Here is a 19,394-nt window from a genome sequence, read left to right on the forward strand (position 1 = left end):
CTCGCACATGCCTACCAGTGGGTATATTTAGCTCTTTAAGCAACGCTCTCCAGCTTCTTAAATTGTTGATCTATTTGCCCTTGCCTTTTCTCCCAGTTAACTCCTCTCCCCTTACCTTTTCTTCTTCATGACTCAGCCTCTCTGGTGTGCTCTTCCTATATTCATTTATGTCACTGAGCATTTGCAAATTAACCTAATGATTCATTTCTTACAGCAGCAGAATATTGTTAGAGCTTGGCATCTAGGCTCATCACTCTGCACAAATAGTCTATGTATAAAATTGGGAAGTGATGAGCAAATATTGCCCAGAGCCTACAGGTGGTAGAGGGTCCAAAACAACAGGCAGCAGATGGAGGGCACGAGCACCAATGACATGTCAGAAAGAGAGATGGGGGCATTTTTATGCCTTTGTAAAACACTGAAATGGGAAATTGGGTGTTTTTGGTGTGTTGTGAGAAGGATCTATGGTTTTGCCCCTGTTATTTATATTTCCAGAGCATCACCACCTTCTTTTAAAAAGGAAAAATTGTAATATAGGGCTGTCAAAAGATAATTAAGCTTCTGGGAACTCTAGACCGACCTGTGCAGGCATTATTCTCACCTATGCAGGTGTCCAAGCTCTGCAGCAAACCTGGATAAGATAAAGGTGCTGTCTCAAAAGCTAAGATAAGAAATTATTTAACTAAACCATTTTTTTTAAAGATTGCTCAAAGACTTCAAATTCCAAGATACAGTTTTGGCAGCATGATACTAAAGTCACTGTACAGCAGGAAACCTCACTGGATAAACACAACTGCCAAAGACTTAATGAAAGCAAGAACAAAGAATCTGCAGAGTATAAGAAGAACACTAAACAAGCAAGGACTTTGTCAAGGAAATATTACATAGCTATATTTTTCAGCTGGAAGGTTTCATCGGGGTTTTGAAATAAAATACAAACACAGACACTTAAGTAACACAAGCCATGACACCGATGATTTATAGGTGTGTTGCTGGAAAAGAGAGCAGGCTACAAAATTCACATGGGAAATCAAAACTGTGAACATCTACCAGATGTAGCAGAGTATCTGTCTTCACAGCGAAACACGCGAGAATCAAAACGCTGCTAAAGTGCCTTTAGACTCTTTGCTTTGTTTGCAAGCAGGGACTTCATGACGGCACTTTTGCTGCACACTTTTACCGAGTAAAACAAAACACAAGCTGACTTAAATGTGGACGAAAGTAACAGATCAGCCTGTAGATTGAAGGATTCTGTTAACAGAGTGATGAGACTAAAGTGGAACTGTTTGGATCCATGAATCAAGATGTCATGTTGTTTAAAAAGAGACAATCCACTGAAGAAGAATGTGTTGGCTTAGGTCCCGAGATGATTGGTAATCAGTTCATTAATCATTCCTGGTGCATCATTCAGTAGCCACCGGAGTCTCAAGAGATGTTATTCACTGAAAATATTCTGACACATTTAAAGAAAAGAAGATGCAGCAATTAAATTAAGACAAGCACAGAGCCTGCCAGTGTGTTGTGAATATATGTGTGGGTTTTGTTTTGTTTTTTTTAAATTATATGTTATTTACTTTGCTGTATATGTCATTACTATATTTTCATCCTTTTTTAGTCATAAAACTAGATTAAAGTCGTGGCAGATGGTTGCTCCTCCCTGGTTCTGCTGGAGGCTTCTTCCTGTTAAAAGGGAGTTTTTCCTTTCCACTGTCGCCCAGCGCTTGCTTGTAGGGTCTCATAGGTCTAAACCTTACAATATAAACCACCTTGAACTGACTGTTGTTGTGTTTTGGCGCTATATAAATAAAATTGAATTGAATTGAATTGAATTGAATTGAATTGAAAACTGGAAAAAAAATCTATAATTAAAAGTCAACATTTAGATGTTGGTTTGGCAGTGCTGGATTAAACTCTTTTGACTTTTACACCAAGTTTGATTCATATGTGAGAAGTAAAGCTAGTTGGTTAAGGTCAGGCATCAAAAAACATCATTGTTTGGGTAAAAATCTTTGCCAGTCTTTTTAAACTTTGTTGTCATAGTTGCCATGATGATGCTTCCCTCTTTCCTCTACAAAAAAAACTTCTGACTTTAATATTTCCTACTGAACTGTATCGCATGTCGCTGAACATGAAAAGGCTGATTCATTTGCAAGTAGTTTTACTTATTTTCTACCTGATGTACTATTTCAACCTACAAAAACAATGGAAATTGCAGGTTCCTTTTCGGATTTGTAATTTTTGGTTGTCAAGACAATCTCGAGACAGTTGTTTGCCCTGTTGTTTAAATCAGTGTCGCAGTCGCAGAGCTTAATACTTTGAGGGTTTTGTGCTGAAAGCTGATAATACTCAAATGCAATGTTAACATACTGATACTCACTCATAATGGAGAACCAATCCATTTGTGTTAAATATTTCTAAACTGACATGTGTCCTCTGTGTTTTGACAGATGCCATGCTGCTGGTGGCAGACAGGCTGCAAGGCCCCTCCAATATTGAAGCAGTTATACAACCAATTGACATCAAGATCTCTGACGCTATCATGACTATGCAGGACAACAGCATGCAAGTGTCAGCCAAGGTACTGTATCCTGAAGAAGCTGTGCTGACTTTGTTGAATTTGTGCTGAAAACAGTGTTCACACACACACAATATCTGACCTGATAAACAGTGTGTACATTTTTAAGTAGTGTAAAACCACAAGTAGCATAAAAAATTGCCTTGTCTAATATCTCATCCAGGAAATAATGAGCATAATAACTGGACTATATTAGCAGTCCTCAACTTCTCATCTCATTGTCCCTTTTTATTTTGTTATTCATATGAATCTGCATGATTCAGCAGAAATATGTCAATCTGTGAAATGTAAATGCAACATATATTTGGAGCCCTGTGACAAGCTTTTACACATAACACAGTCTCCTAAACATCACAATTGTATTCGCATATCTAAAATTTGGGACAGGACATATTAACGTTTTCGCTGCTAATTCTGTCTTTGTCCTCTTTAGACTTCATATTGTAAATTGGTCTTTGGCACATTTTAAATATGAAGTGGCACAATTAGGATATTATCACACAGTGGATGGTTTTTCACTGCCTTTCTTGTCAAAAGGCAGCTTTTTCACTTCATCATTGTTATTCTGATGGTTACGTGTGGCCCATCTCCATGCCAGAGTTACAAAAGTCACTGTGAATTAGCCGTCACATTGTCTCCCATATCAAACAGCTGTCAATGTCCAACTTAACCCCCTTGTCAATGCGCTTGACGTCTCACTTCTCTGAGGCTGTGCTTGGCTGACAGATTGGTGTCAGATTATAATCTTTCACATTTTGACCATTTCCCTGAGCTGTCTTGTTCTTCGTTTACTGCTCCTCAAACCTGTTGAAAAACATTTTGCTTGTGCGATGTACAAGATATTGGAAGCGTAATCATGGTGAAGAATTGCTAAATATTAGAAAAAAGCAGTCTCTTGTCATGACAGCCATCTAATACATTAGGGTGCTCCATCACTACTGAGCCAGGGGCCAGTAAATGTGCCAGGGATGAATGCTAATGAGCTGTGCTGTTTGGAGGTGTCTTGTTTGGGCCTTAAAAGCAATCTGCTGTTCATATGAACCTCTATGAGCCACACACTGATTAATGCGAGATTCCAGTGGTAAATCTGCACTTCTCAAAGCATAAACAACTGAACTTTTGTTTGTTAAATTTAAGAACTTTCCTTTTAAAAAAGCCAATGTGTGTGCGGGTTTACATTGTTCCCGGGTAGTTACTTTCTCTGTATCGCTCAGCCATGTAACACTAAATATTACAAACTGCTACAATTCTGCATTTTCCTCTCCCAAAAGTTTTCCTATTTGCAGTTTAGAATAAAATTAGCCTATTACTTTTATCTCTTCTGTACGCTGACAGCTTCATTTCAGTTGTAGTTTGTGATAACGTGGATGCAAAGCAAGGATGCGACACAGAATCCTGGTCAGATGTCAGATTTTCTTAATTTTATGTCTCGCTAGGACAACTGAGTAACAACATATCAAGGGTTAATTCCTTTTCTCCCAACAATATCACACTTCATTTAAAAAGAGACTCATCACTGATAGACAGTATTGGTTCCAGGACGGCTCTCTACAGTTTGGCTGTCTCAAATCACAGAGCAGAAATGGTGCTGAGAGCAAATTGACAGAGGGAGAAATATCAGTGGTAGAGCAAAGTACAAGTTTTGTGGGATCAAAATGGATGTGTAATCTACAAAGTAACAGACTCAGCCCTGGCTCAGTGCAGTTTTGTGCATCCTCTGAATGCTGACAACTAAATTATTTATCACTGCAAAGTTCGCTGTCATTATTATGGGGAAATCTTGCATTATTATTACAAAACTGGGCAGTTTGTCCTCTTTTCCCTGGCGTCTGCCTTTTCTCTGCGGTAACTTTGTGTACCTCTCTTCTGTTTTTAGGTCTTTCAAGGGTGTGGCCAACCAAAGCCATCAGGAATAGGCAGGTCTGTGCGGGGCATCTCAGATGTGTTCAGTGGGCGTTTCAGGCCCTACACCCCTGAGGAGAGGCCAACCACTGCAGCTGGAACAAGCCTGGATAGACTGGTATGCACCGAGACTAGATAATTTCGCCAGTACTGTAAACCTGGATTGAAAAATGCAGTTATAAAAATTAAATGAAATAATAATTACCTTTGTGATATAAACAGCTCCAGAGATGACTGAAAGATGAAATAATAATAATAATAATAATAATATGTGGAAGAACTGATCCATTCCTAAAGCAAACCTCGAATACAAAGCCTTGACTTTAAAGCCTAACTCATGCGGTGCTAATGCATGATGATTTCCAGTAAAGAAGTCAGGATTCTGCCAACAAAGGATGCAGAACACGCTTCCTTTCTCACATTTTTCAAAAGCTCAACTGATTTCCACTGTACAGAAGTGGAGTGTTTTTGAAATTTTATTGGCAGAGGCAGACTCGGTGGTGGCATGCTGAGTTTAAGGTCGACTTACTGGGGCTCATGTCAAAAGGCCAGAAAAAATAGAGGCTTGTTCATATAGTCCATATAGCCCCCAGGTGCTGTGTGACTTCCACTGCTGCTGTACTCGGACTTAAAATATTTCTGTTCTTTCACTCACTGCTGATGGTTACAGAGAAAAATCACAACAGCACACGCTTTTTCAACACAAGCTGGACATGTTGTTTAATACATATTCCTCGTGAGCATGAGAGAAGGGTAAGGCCCAAGCCTTATCCCAAAATGTGCAAAATGTTGAGTGAACAACAGCATACAAAAGATTCAACATCCACCCACCAAACGTCAGAATGATGAAAAAATGCTAAGACATTAATTGAGGCTACAAAAAAAGGTCTGCGGAGCCCCCTGATGCTACTGAGGCACATTGTGTAGGAGGCTGTCAACGTCAAGCTTCGCTATAGAGCTGCGCAGAAGCCCATAAGTTGATACGATGTTAAACCGGGCCTCACAGCCCACGACTCCTCATCTTTTCCCCTGTTGCTACAAAATATGTGCTGCTGTCATGTAGCAGCAAAAGCGATGCACCTGATATTAACTAAGCTGTGTGTGTTTCATGTCAAGCTGACTTATTCTTATGGATATGAAACACACTTGTATGAGTAGGCATGCCTAACATAAAGCACTGTGGCCATAAAGAGATAGACATGCTAAGGAACAATCCTCCTTCATGTTGTTTACACCAAATTCTGGCCCTGCCGTCTGAACGTCTCAGCAGAAATGGAGACTCATCAGACCAGGTGGCATTTTTCCAGTCGTCTGTGGCACCAGGTGTGGTTTTCTGCTGCTGTAGGTTTGATGTGTTGTGCATTCAGAGACACCTTTCTCCATACGTTGGCTGTAACGAGTATTTATTCGAGTTGCTGTTGCCTTCCTATCAACTTGAAGCAGTCTAGCCACTCTACTCTGACCTCTGGCATCAACAAGGCATAGAACTGCATCTTACTGGATATTTTCTCGTTTTTGACTGTTGTCTGTAAACTATAGAGATAGTTCTGGGGAGGGGGGGGGGATCCCAGGAGATGAGCAGTTTCTGAAATACTCAGACTAGCCTGTCTGGCACCAGCAACCATGCCACGTTCAAAACACATTTCTTCCCAATTCTGATGCTCAGTTGGACTCATCTGTATATCCCTAAATGCATTGCATTGTTGCTTTGTGACCTTCTGATTAGATAGTTGTGTTAAAGAAGCAGTTGAAAAGGTGTACCTAATGAGTGGATATATTTTATTGTTTTTTACTCATAAAAGTCTGAAATTGTTACTATTCCTGCTGTTTAACACGATATGGCCTTCTACCAAATCTTTAATGAATATGTTATGTTTCTCGACAGTTACTGCTTTAAGTAAATTCAGTTAAAAGACAATTGTGAAGTAATACTAACAGAATATCAGCTGAAGTGTGCACTCACACAGGCTAGAAAATAGCTCCTTATGCTGTGAATTTTTCCTCTGGCCAATCCATTTAGACGATGTTTTTTTTTATGTAATCCTCACTCCAACAAGTAAATCCGTTTATTAAACACAGTATTGTCTTTTAAAATAAAAGGTACATTTTATAATCTTCAACTGTGCAAGTTGTTCCATGGGATTAAAATGGAAAAAAGGAAGGAGCAGAGACGTGATTACAGGCAGCAGAGAGTCTCCATAAGTAGTCTTTACTCCAAAAATAGCTGTAATTGTTAGGAATACCACAGTGACTGTATAAAAGATGTCCAGAACCTTTAAAGTGTTATTCTTGAACACTCCGTATCTTTACACTCAGGCCTCATTTGAAAATTAGAACCAAATCCACTTTTTTCTGATTCATAACATGCACATTAAAATGTGTGGGAAAAATCTAAAAGGCAAAAGCGCATTTAGAGAAAACCCACTGGTTTCACTATCTTTAATAATGTATGCTTACATGCACTCCAGCCTGCTGCTTGCAAAAGATTTGAAAAGTTGTTCCAGGAAGTGGGAACTGGGTAGCTCAGGAAAACATATCTAACCCGTTCTTCAATGTACTTGCATCTCACTGTGTAAATTTATTAGGTGTGTTATGTGTAATACTTACAGTACAAATACATGTGAAACACTGAAGTATTAAAAAGTTGGCGTATTTTGCTAAACTGATTGCATTGCATTGCTTGAAACAACCACTGTCATTAGACCACTTCAGCCTGCGTTCCCACATTAGGTTGCTGTTTGTATGCAGGTGGTGATCTGTGCATTGATCAGACTTGATAGCAGCTGATTTCACACTGGAAAATGTATTGTGAATAAAATGGTTTGAGGTACTCAATCTCATAGGCTGGTGAATAGAATATTTTAGCAGCACCATTTATCATTTAACTTTTTGCTTCACTAACTAGTCATTATTTTGGCCCTATTCTCTCTCTCAGTCTCTCTATTTCTCTGATGTCCAATTAAATGTCTTTCTTCTTCATTTCTCTGCTGCTCTCAGAGGGCTGTCTGGAGGACAATGCAACACAGTGTAAGCTTTCCATTCCTCCTCTTACATTCACAATGTCATGTGTCTCGTGATGTTTTCATCAACCTGCCAATAGTGCTTCACTTTGCCACATTATTTAGAACTGATATTGATTGCTTGTTTGTGGCATGTCTGCTTTATTTTTACTTAGTATTTTTGTTTCTTGGTAACTTGGTAACTACACTGAAACTATGAACAGCTGAAACCAATATTTACAACTGTGTTTTTCTGCCTCACATTTGGTCTAACATGGGTTACATTGGCAGAAAGATGGTTCAGCTGTCAGAACTTGCCCTACAGCGTTGGATGGCTTTCTCTTTGGGTTTCCTATATTGTGTTTCTACTGCTGCTCTGCTTGATCTGAGGCTTTAAATTATTTGTTTGTATTGTAGGTTTTATTCATATTAACCCTGTTGCGACCCTTTTATGCATGAGTATTCCCCATTGTTTTTGCTTGTGTTGTGCATGACTTTTTGTATTCCTTGTATAGGTGTAGACAAGCTGAGCAAATTAATTGAGTCTATCATATATCATCCAGGAAAATCTGAAAGACTTAAAGAACTGCAAAATTGTTGATATACGCAGCTACAGCTACAGCTACTGTATAGTACTTAGTCTAGCTGCTGTAGCAAACAGTGACTCAGTCTGTTACATAAGTTCAAGTTTAATATTCTTTGTGTTTTTTTAGCACTTACATATAGAAGTTAAAAATGCATGTATTAGGTATGTCTTATAGCACCTTTTGGTAACAAAATTCTGGAAAGGTAACAATACTTGATTTTTTTTTTCAGTACAGAAGGCAGCATTAGTGCCGCGTAGAGTTGTCAAAAAACTGATCCTTGGATACTAATTGATGCTAAATATTACTATTGGATCAGATACTCATTTGCAATATTAACAGTGCCATCTTCACAGAGCCCCTCATAACGCTAGCAGCTAAACACCTGAATAGAACAAGCTTGGCGAAGCTTAAAGGCTGACATTTCAGTCTTTATCAAGAATTTTGAGACAATGTTGAAGTATTTGAGTTATTTTGAATGCTTACCTGTCTGACACACACATTGCAGTTAGCCGATGGAAATATCACCCACATTATCCTTCCCCTCCCGTTATTGTTGAGGTGGCAGCTAGCGGCTATGGCTAATAATAACATAACAACATTAATCTTGGATCTCGGCAGTAAATGTTATCAGTTCTACTGGTCTGTAATATTAATATTCACATAACGGGATAATGTAGTTATTTGTCTATAGAAAGTGATATATTTCCCTTAAAGTCCTGATTTACTAATAATGCAGATTGAAGGTGAGAGCAGTCTACCAGCATCTACACAGAAACAGTGTAAAGTTCCTTGATAACCTCATTTAATTAGCAATGAAATATAGTGCCAAGAACCACAGGAAATATGCATTCTTTACAATATGTCTGTTAATTTTATCATTTTTTTTCCTCCATTGTGAAAAATGGTTTGGCGTAGCAAGTATTTTTCTGGGGATCGGTACTGAGTTTGAAATTCTAGTATCATGACAACCCTAGTGTGCACACTGTACTGCATGAAAGGCATTGATTGTAATGAATTAATTATTTATCCCTTGGCTGTCACAGGGTGACAGGCGGCGTGCACTCCCGACAGGTCTCTGTTCTATCGCAGGGCACAAAGAGACAGACCTGTGGCCAATTTAGAATCACTAATTAACTAACAAGCATGCCTTTGGACTGTAGGAGAAAACCAGAGTAATCAGAAAGAATATGTAAACTCTTTCTAAATAATTGTGATGGTAATGTCTTCCAAAAGTCTTCAAACTCTTGAAGTCTTCAAACATTCAGCATTTGAAGGTCTTTGTGCTTTCGATTGGAAGGTGAAATGTCTGAGTCCTTTTTTCGCTTCTCTCTCACACTCTGGATGTGATTACGGTCTGATTTGTAAAAGCAGCTGCTGATTACATAATCAGTGTCTGGGACTGACTTCAGCACACATTCAAGTCAAGGAATGGTCAAAAGGTGCAGTTTAGTGGCGCAGTCTTTCTTCAATTGTCTGTGGTATTTGAAGTAAAAGCTGTGAGCTTTACAAACTCAGACCAAAACACTAAAGAACTAAAATATTGACGTTAAGGCCCAAGGCATTATAAATGCTGAATTAGTGCTACGATATATATTGAGTACTCCACTATCTCATCTGCCTCACTCTGAATGATTTTAAGCTGAAAGCCTAACTCGGTGGTTCAGACTGTCAAAGTCCTAACAGCTGAGCACACATCTGTCCTGGCTTACATATACAAATACAGCTACTGGTAAAAACACTGCCTTTTTGAGCTGATGGCTAGCGTGTTCTTTTTTTTTTCTTTGAAGCTTAATTGGGGTTTAACTGAATCCTAATTTACTGACAATGCATGATATATATGAATGGTGTGGCCATAGCGTGCTTTCAGTGAAATATGTCTTCCTGTATGACTCATTCATTTCTGGAACTGAATGAACTCTTTGTAATTCAAAGAAGGTCTCCTCTCACACTGAGCAAGGGCAGCTTCACCGTCTTGCTTATATATATTGGGTCCTCTGCCTGAGAGCTTGAGGGACCTTGGATGAGCTCAGATGTTGTTCCTGGGATCTGCTGGAGCCACTTGCCTAGCTTGGAGGTCACTTTACTGAGTGCTCCGAATACCACTAGGACCACTGTTCTTCTTGATGTTGCTGTCATTCATTATCGCTACATCTATCACTATGGCCGTCTTCCTCTGCTTGTCTACTACTATCTCCGGTTGGTTAGCCATCACCAGTTTGTCCATCTGTATCTGGAAGTCTCACAGGATCCTGTAAACTATGCTGGCCACTTGGTTATGGCGTTCCATATATGCCCTGCCTGCTAGCATCTTGCACCATGCTGTTATGTGTTGGATTGTATCAGGGGCATCTTTACACAGCCTGCACCTGGGGTCTTGCCTGGTGTGATAGACCCCAGGACCACCGTGCAAGGGCCTGTCCTTCCATGACGGTTCCTCCTCTCGCTCCTCGTCTTTCTTGGGTTTCTGCTGCGTTAGGTATTCACTAAACACATGGTCAGTTGTCCCTATCTTCCTGATGTACTCGTGGATGTTCGTTGTCTAATCCTGGACTTTGGTACTGACACTCACTAGACCTCGGCTTCCTTCCGCTTAGCATACAGTCTCAGGGTGCTGGATTTGGTTGAAACCTTCATGCATTGTAAGGAGTTTCCTCTTCTTGATATCAGTGGCTTCTGTCTTCTTCTTTGGCAAGCGTATTATCCAAGCAGGATACCTGACCACCGGCAGAGTGAAGGTGTTGATAGCCTGGATGTTGTTCTTGCCATTCAGCCGACTCCTCTTCATTTAGTGTTGCACTAAAGCCTTTTGTTCAGTATACACAGTAGTATTTGAGCATATCATCAACCATGTGTTCCATGTTCAGATTCAAGAGGATGCTGATGGTGTGTTCCTTGCATTTGTAGTATTTTTATTCTGTTTTTATTTTGACAGATGTCTGATAGCACAGTTCTGACAGAAATTACTTTGTTCTCTGTCTGCTTAGCATTGCTGACCCGGCATTAATGTCGGTGCCTCCATTCTACAAACAAAAAAAAAAAAAAAAAAAAAAAAAATGATGGATGTTAGATGATTCAGTTGTTGATTTATTCGACTAAATTCTAACTATTTTGAGTCTCCCTAATGGGCTGTTTATTGTTGTGCACTGTTGAAATGGGGATGCAGTTGAAAAGAAAGTAAATCAGTCATTAGCAGTGGCCAGGCCTTTCTCCATGCTCCATTTCACATTCTTTTAGCAGAGTGCCAGGGCCAGGAAACAATCTGGCAAATGGCATTTTTCTCAGGAAGGAAAAAGTGTTAAATAAATGATCACTGCTTTATTTCTTAATCAATCATGGTAATCCAGTGCTGAAAGGCATCAACCTATATGTACTTTATTGTGCAACTTTTACATAGCCACAGTATACTGAAAGAATGGAGGGATTTATAGAGATTTAGCTGAACACACTGTCAATTTGAATGCATGAAAAGAGTCGATCTGAGCATCCCTCAGCTTCTGAATGGCAGCCGGCATCACTATTCCCACATGAAAGTTTCTTTCTGCCAGAATAATCAGTCATATAGAAATCACTCCGCCCAGTGCAATTGTAGACACAACTGCCAATTATGACCGATGGTAGCAGAGCCAAATTGGGTAAATCCATGAGTCATGCCATAAAATGGATCGAGTTACAGCCCTAATGAAATTCTGGCATGTAATGCAGATCTGTTCTCTACAGTTTTTCTCTTTAATAGCCTGTGCAGATCAGCAGGCAAAAAAGAACAAGTGTTAAGACCAGTTAATCTCACTGGCATGCTAATTCGGAAAACTGGGCATGCTGAGCTAATGTTTTAGAAGCAGTAACAACCAAAGGGCTTGAGTGCTTTTGGGGTTTCTAAACTCTATTTTAGATTATGCTGACAAAAATCTGGGGAAAAGAATCTCAGCAGTGTCTTGACTCAGTTTCTTTTTTTAAATAGAACAGAAAGCGCTATAGTTTAGCCACTTAAGAGCGTGTGATTCTCTCTATACGTGTGTTTAAAGGGAGACATTATGTATCCATGTCTGTAGTCTGCAGGGTGATATCTTGAGTTAATTTGAGTTCACTTAATGCATTTTTTCACACAGATGGTCACACATGTTATTAACTCAAAGGATCTGAGAGATAAAAAGTAAAATTCACTGATAATTCATCTCTATTTTGTACACGGGGTGAAACCACACAAGTGCAGAAGATTTTCTGTCTTAGTGGGTCTGTTTTCACGTACAGAACGCACTCCTCAGTTTAAATTAAACTAAAGACTGAGATGGAAAACTTTTAGCCAGTCCAGCACCTCACCAGGCCTATTTTAAATCTTCATATAATACTTATTATTAACAAAGAAATTACAATAATGGGATGGTATGAACTGGTTGTCTCAGGACTACCCTCTATGGCTATGTAGAGGTCAATGAATTTAACTGTCCAGAGGTAATTCTGTCTGTCAAAAGTGATGAAAATCTGACAGTGACTGATGTGTAATCAGCCATGCTCGCTCAACAGAAACCCGTCTCACAAAATGAATTAGAATTAATGAACATGGACAGACACAACAGATCAATGTGGCCACCTTCTAACTCCTTTGTGTTTAAAGTCAGCTTCATTACTTTGTTTTCCATTGCACCAGTTCCTTTGCTTCAACACGCTTAATTTGGTATAGCTTTCTCTTTCATTTCATGTATCCTTTTAGTTTTATGTCTTGCTTCGTTCTTATGCTAAGCCCAATTGAGCAATTGCCCAAGGATGTCTGCATTCTTCACAATAAGCAGTCTTTTTTTCCAATACTTTTTCACTTTGCCAACTTAGCAGAGCGCACACTAAATGATGCATCACTGATCGTGTATTAAGCGGTGAAATATTTTCTTCCACTGTGGTGGTTTTGCGCTTTTTAATGTTCCCATTTTCATAAAAACACACAAATGAGTAAAAATATATTTCACTATAATATTGAAAGAACGGCTAGCTCGCAGGACTCTCTGTCAGTGCGCTTGTTCTGCCGCCGAAGGAGGAAAGAACGAAGCTAGACACCTATTGTGGTGGACAGCTGGTTGGGAAATGTGCACAGTATGGTGCGTGCTGCAGGGAGATACTCCAGTAAATTACAAAACCATGGTGATGTTTTGTTGTTTGCTGGTTTCCAGCTACTCTGCCTGGGTTATTTGCAAGCTCTTCTGGGCTTTCTCTGCTCTCTATTCTCGGAGCTCCTTACAAATCTTTCACTGCAGTGCAAGAGCACCGTATGATTTTCTACTGACAAAACCAGCAGAGTTTAAAATTCTTTGACATAGATGGCGTGAAATCTTCTGTCAGATATCAAGTTTCACCCAAGAACTAGAATGAGATCAGTGACACTCTTTCAAATCCAGACATGAGACATATGTGGACTTTGTTTCAGAGTTCATAAATCTGTCTGAGACAAGCAAAAATTGGTGAAATGTGTGACATTTTCAAAAATATAGTTCTTACAAGAAATGCACAATGAAAAAACAAACAACAACAGCTGTGCTTAGTTAACAGGCTGCTTCTACTTCTGGTATTCCTGATTTTTAAAGCAGGGATAACACTATATTAGGTTTCCCACAATTCAACAATGAATGAATGAATGATCTAGATAGAAAGATAGATGTAAGATAGATAGATAGATAGATAAAGAGAGAGAGAGAGAGAGAGAGAGAGAGAGAGAGAGAGAGAGAGAGAGATCCAGACCCTTTTAACCAATTTTATTGTTAATCATCCAAATGGCATAATGGCAAACCACCAACAAGCTTCTTCTGATTCTTTCCTTTGTTTACCCATCAGTGTGCATGGCTTTAAAATCCAGGCCTCCTTTCCATCACCACTGTGGTTTTGTTTTCTATATTGCTCGTGTGCTTTGCATTTTTTACTGGAGGGAAATCACAATAAAACCTGTTGTCTCCTTCTCTGCCTCTTTGTCATGCTGTATCCTTCATCAAGCTCACCTCCCATGTGTGCATGCCATCACAAGATTGCATTCCTTGGACAAAAACAAATGTCAGTCTGGCATGCTAGTGTTATTTGGATTAGTTAATGTGATATAAAAACACACAATAATTGATAATACGTGATACTGATGAGACATTGTCCAACTCTTGATATCTCTCCCTTGCATATGATCTAAATGGATATGGACAAACCAGCTTATTCAGCATGCTGCTACATATACATAAAGTATACTGTACACTTTCAGTCTGCTGATTAATTAACTAGTCACTATACTCTGTCGTTTAACAGTGATGGAAAATTTCCTTGTAATCTAACATCTGTCCTCCCATTATTCATGGCCAGTGCCGTCAAAGAAGCGAAATGTCCATGAGGTAAACAGTGATCTATCATACATCATTTATTCACTATCTCGCCACAGTAATGAAGAAAGCTCAACCTTTCTTGTTTTCATCTTCAGTTTCAGTGTAAATGAGAATTTCCCATCTCGAGCTAAATTTGGGCCCAGACTGCTCAGCTAAACCTGGCTGCTTTACCCTATGAGCAGTTTGTGTGTATATGAAGCCAGAAAGGTGCAGCATTTATTGGAATCTGCCTCGGCTCTAGCATCTCTTCTCATCATCAGGCTGTTTAGCCCACTACTGTTTCCCTTGACATTGTGTGGTTATCACTCCTGCCTAAAGGTAGAAGGTGTTTACCTTGATTTAGCACTGCAGAGCCTTGTGAGCTTAACTCATCTACATAGGCTGGCAGGCAAACTGAAATAAACCAGTGTGGCCAAGAAAATCCTATTTAGAGCATTATTCAAAGCACTGAATCACAAAATGCAGGGCCATTGTGTTTGAAGTAAGCTAACCCAATTGCTGTGAGCATAACAAGGAAGTGACCATTTGTGTTGGTTCTCTTTGGAGATTTCCCGACTTTTTCAAAGCCCATCTTTGCTATGCTTTATATAATTTAAATCCCCCGGTGCAGACGGGTTCAAGCCACAATACCATTAGCCGGTTCCTGGTGGTGTCCGTGTGACCTAGAAACTCCAGGACTTTAAGTGATCCTGCAGGATATCTTTGCATATTTATCAAGGTTACATAACACATTTTTGGTGAACATTGGTCAATGCACACATTCTTTCCAGCGGTATCTGTTCTTTTTATGTGATGCTTTTTATTGGTGATTGAAGTTTACTCTAAGATGATTCAAATTTTCTTTGCTGAATGTGTTCATAGTGTTTAAGTACTGATACAATGATATTTGTTAATAACTGGTCAGTTAAAGCTAGATGGTGGCTATTTGTGGGTGCGTGTTAAATCTCACTCTAAATTTGTGCCCCACTGCAAACAGGCTGTTTTATGTACTTGTAGTTGTTAAAGTATGACATTACAATAACTTTTTAGGCTAGTATACAGCTCTCTTTTGCTTCCAGTGATCCAGACTTGGTGTGGTTTTAAACAACAGTTGCCCAAACTTTCTGAAGGTCTTTCAAAGTTTTTCTTTGGACATGGCCTGCTTTTATATTCATTTTCAGTCCAGTCCTTGTACCTGACCGTTTTTAGAGGAAGTTTTTATGTTTCTTTGTGAAGCTACTCAATACTCACTTATGAGTCATGAAACATATAAAAGGTATCTAACTCAAGGGATGAACCAGTTTTGCATCTACACATAGCAGAAAATTTCCAAAGACTCAGTTTTAAATTGTAATTTTAGGCACATAGGGTTTTTTTTTTAATCTTGAAAAAATGCAACATTTAAATATAGCACAGTATGACAGGCATAAACTAGTCCCTAAGCCTCTAAGTGCTATTAGGTAAACTCGTGGAATATCTCGGCATGGTGTGTAGTGGTTCTCCAGGTCTCTCCAGAGCAGGGACCTCAACATCATTAGAGCAGTGTGGGATCATCTTGCTAGAGAACAGAACAAAAAGGCAGCCAACATCCAAATAAGTCCTTCAAGAAGCCTGGAGAACTATTCCTGAAGGCTGCTTACAGAAATTAAAAGAAAGTTTGTTTGAGTGAGTTCAGGGTGTATTGAAGAATAAATGCAGTCTTGCGGGGCGATTGTGGCTCAAGAGTTGGGAGTTCGCCTTGTAATCGGAAGGTTGCCGATTCGAGCCCCGGCTTGGACAGTCTCGGTCGTTGTGTCCTTGGGCAAGACACTTCACCCGTTGCCTACTGGTGGTGGTCAGAGGGCCCGGTGGCGCCAGTGTCCGGCAGCCTTGCCTCTGTCAGTGCGCCCCAGGGTGGCTGTGTAGCCACAGCTGTCCGTGCCATCACCAGTGTGTGAATGGGTGGATGACTGGATATGTAAAGCGCTTTGGGGTCCTTAGGGACTAGTAAAAGCGCTATATAAATACATGCCATTTTGCCAAATAATGACTTTCAGTCTTGTTAGAACAGTTTGAAATGCTGCATTTCCATTTATGTTTGCATATGTTTCAGTACCACTGCACATATTTCTCATTTTTTTATACAAAATATAAAGGAATAAGGTGAGACATGATTTTAAGATTCTGGTTCGTGCATGAACCGTTATAAGAATAATTCCAATAGATGATTTAAATGATCAAGGCGCCCTCTCTTGAACCAAGGTGTTTAACAGCTGAGCCGGCTTTCCCCGATGATCAGTCAGCACCAGCATAATCCGCATTATAAATTCATTCCTTTTATTAATCTTAGTTTCTGCGGGAAGTGCATTGATAAAGGGGCTTTCCCCCCCTACATCAACGTGTTTGCTTTTATTTAAAGTTTCCTGCCTCGAGAGTTTAAAATATGCAAGAGATTTGAACTAATTTATTCCATGAAGTTAGTGTAGTAACTTTATGTTACAGAGAAGCATCTGTTTATAAAGCCCCCTCCCCCAAATGGTAGGTTTACCCTTGGGATGGGACACAAAACCAGCTGTGTATGAAACTTCCATCTGTGCTTACATTAGTCAGGTCACGGTTTGTTTAACATGAATGTGCTGTACTAAAGCTGCTCAGTATCTGCGTCATTTGAGGTCTGTTTTTTCTGTTTCACAGTAACATGAATTAAGCTCTTTCCAGTATAAATATCACAAATATACCTAGAAATAGATTACATTTAAGTTTTATATTAAAGTAGTCAGTATGAGATTTATGGAGTCAGGTAATATTGAGACGTATTTACTTCATTAAAACAAGTTAACAAATTATTTATTTTAAAGTATTTATATAATCTGGGTTGTTTTAGTGTTATATCATACTATACTGGTCTTTTTTTAAGGAAATACAGGAACACAAATCAGAAAGCTTCTGGCAGTTCACAGGTGCATTGTAAACACGTATCCGGTATTATTGTGGTGGAACAAGCCCGTTTAGTCTGTAATCTCCTGCTGCTGCATCTGCTATGGCTTTAATTGTTTAGACACACCAGGGTTTTTTCCCTGGACTTTTTCCTGCTATGAAATTTCAATACTTTTATATTTACAGCTGTTAAAGCAGCCACCCACAATGTTTCTTTAAAAAAAAAAATAATGTGCATCCATGTGGATTATATAAGTTGTCTTGTGTATTTTCTCCCACTGAAGATAAATGTTTGAGAACATTTACGTCAACAATAAGATCTAACAGATGTTACAGTTAATACAAAGTAAGCTGAGCATTTTTGTGTAAGAGAATTATTGCACATATAATTACAGAAATAACAAGTGTACACAAACACGCGCACAGGGCTGTTGAAAATGACAACAGCTACTGCATAAAGCTGTTGTCATGGGGATAAGTTGCAAACTGCATGCTAACTATCGCTTGCTGCCTGTTGCAGGAATTAACAGATGTGTGGGAGATTTCATTACGCTTACAGAGCCTCTGCTAATTGTGTAATTAGCTGTATACATAATCAGGAAGAGGATCAAAATATTACATTAACAAGTTCACCTGTTGTGAAAGTCACAGCACTGGTAACTGGGATGTTTAGCTTATTTAGAAATGACCTGACTTTAACAGCCACGGGAACATTTTAAACATCTAATGATGAGCTATGTCTGAAATCCATATTTATACTAAATTCATCAAAGTCCTTGGGTTTACAGCCGTAAGGTAATACAGGGTTATTTCAACTCTGATGGCACAGCACTTCAGGTAGATGCTGCATTAAAAGTTTAGATGACATCTGAAGGAGAATTCTTGTCTTAAATTCCTGAAAACTGCTGCTCTTCTCATCTTGCTAGAATCCTGTTTCCATAAAGAAGCACTACTGATCAGAGGCTTCAGTTCCGCACAACCTGACATCTGTTTGTAGTAACTGTTCTTTCTGTTTAAATTAAAAAATGAACAACACAGATGCTTCTAGGCCCTCTTAGTCCTGCAGCAGCAAGGATGGACTCTCCTCTGCTTTCTGTTCCCCTCTCAAGGTCCGACTTCAAAACATGTTTAAAATTCTCCATTATAGGATGTTGAGCTCTTAGATATCTCTATGTGGAATTGTTGAATTCTTGCCATAGCTCAAGCCAGTTGGCCTGTCCATACCTTGGCTAGTATCCAAGCATCTTCACTATTCAAGCCATAGGTCCTGATTGTCAGTGACTCCAAAGATTTTTGTTTTTGCTCTGGCCATTTACTCGGGACCCTAGTGCCAATCAGTTTTTTGACTGGTAATTCAATAAGGAATGACCATTTGAAAGAACAAGATGATTCATTGAAGTACAGTGTTTGAGTCATAAACATTTTAGTGATTAGGCTCAGATGAATTTGACAGGTTCCAACAGTGGTAGGAAGTAGGACAGGACCCCCCAGAATCTAGATGCTGGCGGTGGTGGTTATCAAGCAGATGGGAACTTGGATGAGTGACCAGAATGAGGTGGAGATGGGGAGGAGGCAGGCTGAGAGACTGAGAGGCAGAATGAGAATAGATTTAAAGCATGCAAAACTAAGGCTCAGTTCTCACTGAAGAAAAAATGGTTGGGCCACGGTGATGACGACAGAAGTGAGGCAGAAGTGATTTAAATAATAGACCGGAGGTCCGGGCGGCCAGGAATCCAGGCAGAGGAGCAAACACAGGTCTTACTCATTGAACTTCTGCATAACCTTCATTATCACTATCAGTAAAAAACAAACAAACAATGCAAAGCATTAACTCTGACTGCTACATTCAATTTACCATGCCTAATTCATTCAATTAAATGAATTATTAAATAGCCCTAATAAATATTTGTAGGCGGTGTTTGCATGGAGCCCATAGGCTTGAAACCTGTTGTAAATGATTGTTTTCTAAAGTTAAATATTTATGATAAAATAAGCAATAATGATAATTACATGCAAACCTGTGCGTGTGTTGTGTTGATCAGTTTTGATTAAGGGCAGCCCGGCGACGGAAGCCAGAACACCACAACATTTG

General features: G+C 39.3%; 1 protein-coding gene across 2 annotated transcripts in view; it reads left to right on the plus strand.

The window, feature by feature from the left end:
- The window catches only part of gpc6a (glypican 6a), a 142,668-nt gene that overhangs the window by 102,805 nt on the left and 20,469 nt on the right, over positions 1-19,394 (plus strand). The window contains exons 5-7 of one of the 2 annotated variants that reach the window (XM_005932697.3): positions 2,448-2,578; positions 4,452-4,595; positions 7,475-7,504. In XM_005932697.3, coding sequence (XP_005932759.1) covers positions 2,448-2,578; positions 4,452-4,595; positions 7,475-7,504 — 305 coding nt within the window. The remainder of the gene's footprint in view (positions 1-2,447; positions 2,579-4,451; positions 4,596-7,474; positions 7,505-19,394) is intronic. The other variant, XM_005932698.3, reaches the window with a different exon arrangement.

Source organism: Haplochromis burtoni, unplaced genomic scaffold (assembly GCF_018398535.1).
Source record: "Haplochromis burtoni strain Fernald_Lab_line unplaced genomic scaffold, NCSU_Asbu1 Contig_161, whole genome shotgun sequence".
Taxonomy (NCBI): domain Eukaryota; kingdom Metazoa; phylum Chordata; class Actinopteri; order Cichliformes; family Cichlidae; genus Haplochromis; species Haplochromis burtoni.